The sequence below is a fragment of the Juglans microcarpa x Juglans regia genome, chromosome 7S (assembly GCF_004785595.1).
Source record: "Juglans microcarpa x Juglans regia isolate MS1-56 chromosome 7S, Jm3101_v1.0, whole genome shotgun sequence".
Classification (NCBI taxonomy): domain Eukaryota; kingdom Viridiplantae; phylum Streptophyta; class Magnoliopsida; order Fagales; family Juglandaceae; genus Juglans; species Juglans microcarpa x Juglans regia.
Window position 1 is genome coordinate 1,026,264 of NC_054607.1, and position 7,741 is coordinate 1,034,004.

The following is a 7,741-nucleotide window of genomic DNA, read 5'->3' on the forward strand; positions in this document are numbered from 1 at the left end:
CTTACACCCCACACCTATAGCTTTTTTATAGGATGTGGGGGTATTTTTCATAAGGTGTGAGGTGTGGGATGGTAAATAGTAATTGATGAGAAATTTTTTTCCAATATATAATGTTTTGCAAAGGTGGGTGGCATATAAAATAGAAGGAAATAGAAAGGAACCTAGTCTAAAATCAAACACCAACAAAGAAAACTCTTTCCTTACCAAATTCCATTATATATGGGTAATTTATTCTCCTCTAAACTACATTTAAGTTTCCAAATGAATAACTTCTAACTTTACTTATTTTTTTAGAACCATTGGCTCTTTTGACCCACTAAGAAATTAGCTATTTCTGAATGGATTTAATTCTCTTTTACTTTTTTCAATAGGTTGGGACTGAGACCTATATATATATATATATATATATATATATATATATATATATGCTATTTAATAATTTGGGTGATGAGTACTGATGCCACTTTGCATGTAATTAATTAACTTTCTGATTAGCAAAAGTTGGTCTAATTCAGAAACATTAATAAACCTCTAAAGTAATGAATTATATTATAATAATAATATATAACCCATCAATAAGATTTAACTTCCATGGAGATCGAATGCAAAAGGTTCTTCATTATTCCTTTGTACATTTATCCCATCATATATAAGCTCCCACAAGTGATGCAGTCTTCTTTCATCATTACTTGGTCTAATTTTTGTCAGCATTTTCCCTAACAATACTAGAGTTTAAAGACCATCTAGGCAATATCTTCAAAAGCCTATCACTTTCTCTATTTCTTTTTTTCATCTGCTTTTCAAACTACCGTTCAAAGGCTTGCCAATGGCACTTTTTGCTTTTTAATCTTTTTAATGATTGTAGGTTTGTAATCCTTTTGTTTTTTGTTTCATTAAAAATTGAAATTTTCCAAAGTGCCATACACAACACCATTGCTTTGACGCATGCTTAGATTGTCATGTTTTGTGCACTATGAGATGATCTTGCAGCTACTCCAACCAATATTTCATCATGGTTAGCTTTTGGTAAAAGCTAAATTCATGCCCCATGTTGAACTTAAATCCCTTTTAAATCATGAAGTAAAAACTAAATCAAACGCTATCAACTGAATATAGTAGCCAGCAATAAAGCATTCTACTGTAATCAGAAGAAAAATTCTTCTCATCAGCCACTATTTACCGTCCTACACTCCACATCTTATAAAAAACATCCCTACGCTCTAAAACAAGTTATAGGCGTGGGGTGTGAGAGTGAATAGTGGCTGATGCATAGTAAATCCAACTTCGATTGCCTCTCTTAATTTATACCTGCACAGTTGAAAGAATCTGACCAAAAAATAATCTTGCAAGTTTAAAGACTAAAGAGCATCTCAAATTCTTCCATGATTTGCGAATCATTTGCACAATAATTTGGTAAGCTTTATTTATTAACAAAAGACATACAGTAATTTAAAATTTACAAAGAATTTTAATTGGAAGAGCATCATCTTAATTCTGAGTTGCTCATCCCACTTGCAACTTCCAAACCTCACAAAAAGCACGACTTGGTGATCAGAGCTTTGAAATGGGTCGGATTAAAATGGCATTTTTTGGACTTTTAGATATGTATAGTTGATGGATGATCAAGGTCCACTCCTTTCAAAATTCGGACAGATTTTTTTTTCCCCATTAACTGTTTCAGGTGTTCCCCAGTACGGTTGCTCCCATAATTATCTTCTATTTTCCTACTTGCCAAACAAAAGCCTGATCTCAAACTTTGGCCGAGTTTAACATGCAACTTTCAATTTGCAGGCGAATTACCATATCCATTTTTTATTGGTAATCCAATTCTACCTGGTGCCTTCTTGTCTCTGCACCATGGCTAAAGACAGTTTCTTGAATCAAAGGGTTAGCATGAAAAATAGAAAACAAGAGGCTAATCAACTATATCATATATATATATGCACGTTCTTGAGCAACATCCGAGATTAGTAATTAAGGAATTAAGCCAAACCAAAGGCAAAGTTTCTCCTCATCAATGACTAGGCATGCAGTAATTTGTTCACCAGTACTTGATGCGGCATATTACTATTGGCCACCATAATGGGCAGGCAGAAATGAATCCCCGAGCCAATGGGATGTTATTAGAGAGCCATTAGAATTTGGCTCCAGTGGTTATGAATGATCAATCCACCAAAACTTTCAAAAAAGGCACATAAAAAGGCAAAAAGCAAAGCTCAGAGAGAGAGAGAGATCAAAAGGGCTAGCTATGGTTGAGTGAAGGTAGCACATTGGCTGGTGGAGGAGGAGAAGGTGGAGGTAGTGAATTGGGTGATGGGGATGGAGAGTGGGTGACACACCCACGTGAATGACCCACCACCCCCCTTATAGGCACAAGTGGATGTCTTGGTTGGCTTCATATCAACGCTAACAGCCAAAATAACTCAACCACACAACAATAAAACCAGCATGCTCACAATCACATAACACCACCCCCCCTCAGAAAGTGAAAAAAAGAAAAGTTAGGATCCATTTTAACATCATTAATTCATTTGACAAAAGTGAACCATTTTTCCTGGTTGCCCACTAACCCTAATAACCTTTCCTCCCCTTTTCTCTAATATTGCTTGTCTCTCTCTTCCTTTAGGTGGCCACTAATACTTTGCCATTTCTTTTCTTTTCTTCTCTAATGCTAGTGGTTCTCTCTCTCTCTCTCTTGCAGTTCTATTCTTAAACTTTATTTGAGGGGTTTTGTACATGTTAGCAGCTAAACAGGGGTAAAAGTTTGAGCATGGGGAGAGATGGACAAAGAAATTAACCAAGAAATCCCATCTCTCCTCCCTAACAATAACACCACCGCCACCACCAAGGAAGACTCTCCAATTAGGAAACCATTTGCTGCTGCTGCTGCTGCTGCAAGCAATGATAGATTGAAAAGAGATGAGTGGAGTGAAGGAGCAGTTTCAACCCTTCTTGAAGCTTATGAAGCCAAATGGGTTCTACGAAACCGAGCCAAGCTCAAGGGCCACGACTGGGAAGATGTTGCACGCCATGTTTCATCGCGTGCCAATAGTACCAAGTCCCCCAAAACACAGACTCAGTGCAAGAACAAGATCGAGTCAATGAAGAAAAGGTACCGTTCAGAGTCTTCCAGTACTGCTGATGCCTCATCTTGGCCACTATACCCACGTCTTGACCTTTTGCTGCGTGGAAGTGGACCTTTACAAGCTCCTCCTCCACCACCAGTGCCGCCACCGCCTCCTACTCCTCATCCACCTCTACCAAATGCTCCTCTAATCTTACTAGAGCCATCAGCAGCGGTGCAACCGCAACCTCTACCTCCACCTCCACCGCCACCTCCACAACCTGGAGCAGCTCAAAACTCGCGTGGATCCAATGGTATTGACAGAGTGGCCAAGGTCAGAGAATTTTTTTTTTCCCCTTCAATTTTATCAATTCTAGTTGTTTCCCATGTTGCATGGCCCTCCCTTCGTACCCCTTACTTGACCAGTCCTAGCTAGTATCCCTATGCTTCATGAGCGCCTTAACTATCATAATTAAGATCGTTTGTTGTTTTTATAGGACTCCATGAAGTTTTGAGGACTTTGAATCTTTCAATTGCAGGAGTTTAAATTCACCATCTTCTTGTTGGTAATCTTTTTCAGACAATTGGCAGTCTATCATTGCCTTAAAACATGCGGCGCTGTTTTGAATCTGGAATTTTATTTTGATGAATAAAATTTACGGATTCTCTTAGCAGAAAGCCGAAGTAAACGAAGTTTCCAAGGATCCTTAATTAGATCGAGCTGATGTTCGACTGATATTTGCTAAATTTAATGAAGTATAATCTTTCATGTTAACAGGAAGATGAAGCAGGAACCAAATTATCCGACCAAGTATCCGACAAGAACCGTATGGAAACAGATAGCAGCACACCTGCCCTTTATAGTGACAAGGAAAAGACAAGGTCCAAAAGGATGAAAACGAAAATGGAAAAGAAGAAGAGGCGAAGGAAGGAGGAAATGGAGATAGCCGAAAGCATACGATGGCTAGCAGAAGTAGTGGTGAGGTCAGAGCAAGGAAGGATGGAGACGATGAGGGAAATAGAGAGGATGAGAGTTGAGGCCGAGGCAAAGAGAGGAGAAATGGATCTCAAAAGAACAGAGATTCTTGCTAATACCCAGTTGGAGATTGCTAGACTCTTTGCAGGCATAGGCAAAGGTGTGGATTCTTCATTGAGAATTGGAAGAAGTTGATGAGAATTCAAGTATCATGTATGTATAGATTATTGACATGTATTAACACTGAAAAAGGAATCAAAAGAAGGGAGCTTTCCAGAGATGAAAGTCTTGAAGGTGATCTAAGTTGTACTATCTATTAGGATAAATGGTTAAAGAATCACATGGTAGGTAAGGTAACATCTTTACCTCATTCTACTGTTCCATTTCTCTAAGCAATGCAGTGGTTCTTCACAGAAATTGAGGTATATATATGTCATAGCTTCATAGTATTGACTGATAAGCACCATAACTTACATAAAGTCTCATGTTTTAATCCACTATACAAGGATAAGAACAATGATTAATGATTAGTATTTCTTTAACATTTTTTTAACTCAAATATTGTATGCAGTTTAAAGAGATATAGACATACTATACAGACATAGACCCTGTCATGATTAGTGTTGAAGTCTATATTGTCTGTGAGCAACATAAGGTTCCGTTTGAATGTTGAGCTGAGTTGAGTTCTTTATAAATAATAATGAGTTGAGATGGTAGAGTGAGTTTTGTAGGGTCTATCTAAGATTAGTTTAGTTGTATTTATGGAAAGATGAAAAAGGTTGTGGGTCTCACGTACAAAGAAGTTTTGAGTTGAGTGATGTTTAACGATTTGGAAATTGTATATTTGGATGTTGGAATAAGTCTAAAGCAAAACTCAAATGAGATGAGTTGAGCTCATTCAAGGATCCAAACGAAGCCTTATATTACGAGGTTCGTATCATGCTGTGTTTCTGTCTCTCTTCAAATAGTCATTTATATGCAACAAAAGAAAATAACAAAACTTGCATTCAACATGCAAATTTGTGTATTGGTTGATTATTAGAGGAGTAGTTGTTTTCAATACCTATCGAAAAGATATAAGAGTAGTTCAAAAACCATGACACCCAACCTACAAGATGTTAAAAAAAATCAAATCTCTCCATCTTTTTTTTTTCATGAAGGAGGGCGGCACTTCTGAAATTTATTGAAAAAAAATCATCGCTTATGGCTGAGAAAAACCATGTAAACAAATGAATAAAAAAACTCAACCCAAATCCCACTGCACACAATACTAAACAAACATAAAAAAATCAAAAGAGGCCAAACATGACCCTCCCAGCCTATTTCCAAATATACAGCAAACCCAACCTCTCCAAACGCATGATTCCCTTCAACTCCTTAGGAAGCATTTCATATGCATCATACCTTCTACTACACCCTTCCTCTCCACACTGTGTCAAAAAGTCGGCAACCATATTCCCTTCTCTAAATTGGTGAGAAATAGATAAAGAACTTTCATTAGCTGCGACGAGAAACTCTTCCCAGAAATCCCACAAATACCAAATCGTACATTGTTTGGCTTGTACCCAATTTACCACAATTTTAGAATCACATTCAATCTCAACATACATGAAACTGAAATCCGTGCACAACTTTACCCCTTCCGTCTAGGCCCCTCGCTCGACTTCATTGTTAGTGTCGTGACCAAAATGTTTTGAGAACATGGCTAAACATTGGCCATCACAATCTTGGATAACTCCCCCACCACCTATACTCCCTGGATTCCCTCTATAGCTGCCATCCGTATTTAATTTCACTATACCTGCCATCAGTCTCCTCCATTTGATCAGCTGAGGTCTTTGTGCAACAACTAGAGGAAAACCGACATCCAGAGCATCGAAAATTGCAATATCAACACTAGAAACCTCGCCCCCTTTCTGCATACATTTTGAAATGTTTCTAAGCCATGCCTTTACTGCTAGCCAAACGCCTTCCACAGTCTTTTGTCGACCCTCCATTCCTGCCTTACATCTACGTATCCAAAGCCTCCATGTTATCAAGCAAGGTAGGATTCCAAGTAAGGTTCCTCGTGTAGAAGATTATTTTTGCAAAGGACCACCATTGAGAGACCCATGACCACCATGAATGCGGCACTGTCGAAATCCCCAACGCTGCCTCTACAAGTGCCCACAATTTTCCTGCAAACTCACTGGAACTCAACACATGGTCCCACGATTTGTATTGCCCTGAAGAACAGCAGTCACACTTGGAAGCAAGAGGTATACCTACACGACAAATATTTTCATCCACTAGCAAACAATTATACCCGGCTTTCCAAATACAAACTGATACTCTCTTAGGTAGCAAACCATGGCAAATCCATGTCATTTCAGGAACTTGAGGGCTTTGACTCTGATATGATCCCATGCGGATACTAAGGAGAACTTTCCATCTTTATTTGACATCCATACCAATACATCCTCACCACTTCTACCCAATGCAATAGTCTGTGAAATCTCCTCTATTTTGACGGCACCCACTAGCTCCACCAACTGATCTCTATCTCATATGTTATCAACTTATCAACCCATAATTCCTTGATACACAAAGTGGGATTAATATCCAAATTAGCATGTAGACTAAGCGGTCCACTAGAGAGCCAACGATCATACCAGAATGACCCTCAACCCTCCTTAACCATCAGTCGCACGTTGTCAAGTACCTTTGACAAGACCCCCATGACAGATTTCCAAAAACGAGAGCCATTGTTATTGGCCAACGTCACATGACCCTTCTTGACGTACTTGGCCCGAAAAAAATTATTCCATAGGCTATCACCAGACAATAAACGCCACGCAAACTTCATATGGAGTGCCCTTTGAACCTTTAAAGAATTCTGCAAACTCAAACCCATTTCTCCTGTTGGTTTACACAAATGACCCCACGAACTCCATTTCCTCTTTCGACGGCCATCCGAAACACCCCAAAAGAAAGTTGATAAAATGGAATTAATCTTGTGATGAATCGCTTTCAGAATATTGAGAACAGCTAAAAGATGTATAGACATACTCGAGAGTACGTGTCAAAGGAGAGTAAGACGACCCCCTTGCGAAGGTAAATTATACTTCCATCCAGCCACTTTGCTCCTGATTTTAGCCATTAAAGGCTCCATGTCCTGAACCTTAAGCCGTCCCACAACAAGGGGAACACCAAGATAAACCATCGGGAACTTCCCCTCCACAAAACCCTATAATCATTTCAAGTTGACTCTCCTTCCCCTAGTGATATGATCAGAGAAGAATAAAATTGATTTTTCCTTGTTTATCAATTGACTTGACCGCCTCTCATAACATCCCAAAACCTCAATAAGTCGTTGCAAGAATTGCTTTTCCCCATTAAGAAAAATCAGAAGATCATCAGCATAGAGGAGGTGGGAAATCAAAGGCGCCCCCGAGGGATGAGAAGAAACCTTGATCCTACCACTCTCAAAATTCCTTCTCAGAAGCCGTGACAACACTTCCTCCATGATGATAAATAAATATGGAGATAGAGGATCTCCTTGTCGAAGCCCCCGAGTCGACTGAAAATAACCCTTATAAGAATCATTCATCATAATCGAGAACCATTGTGAGCACACACAATTACCCACCAAAACACGAAATTGAGTAGAAAATCTGAAACACTCAAGAATGTGTAAAATAAAATTCCGATCAACCTGATCA

The 7,741-nt window shown here is 38.9% G+C and overlaps 1 protein-coding gene across 1 annotated transcript; it reads left to right on the forward strand.

The window, feature by feature from the left end:
* Positions 1-2,470: 2,470 nt before the first annotated feature.
* Positions 2,471-4,465, forward strand: LOC121241320 (trihelix transcription factor ASIL2-like). Its single transcript, XM_041139046.1, has 2 exons — positions 2,471-3,398; positions 3,843-4,465. The coding sequence occupies exons 1-2, from the start codon at positions 2,781-2,783 to the stop codon at positions 4,233-4,235; spliced, it is 1,011 nt and encodes a 336-aa protein (XP_040994980.1). The 5' UTR covers positions 2,471-2,780; the 3' UTR covers positions 4,236-4,465.
* Positions 4,466-7,741: the final 3,276 nt, after the last annotated feature.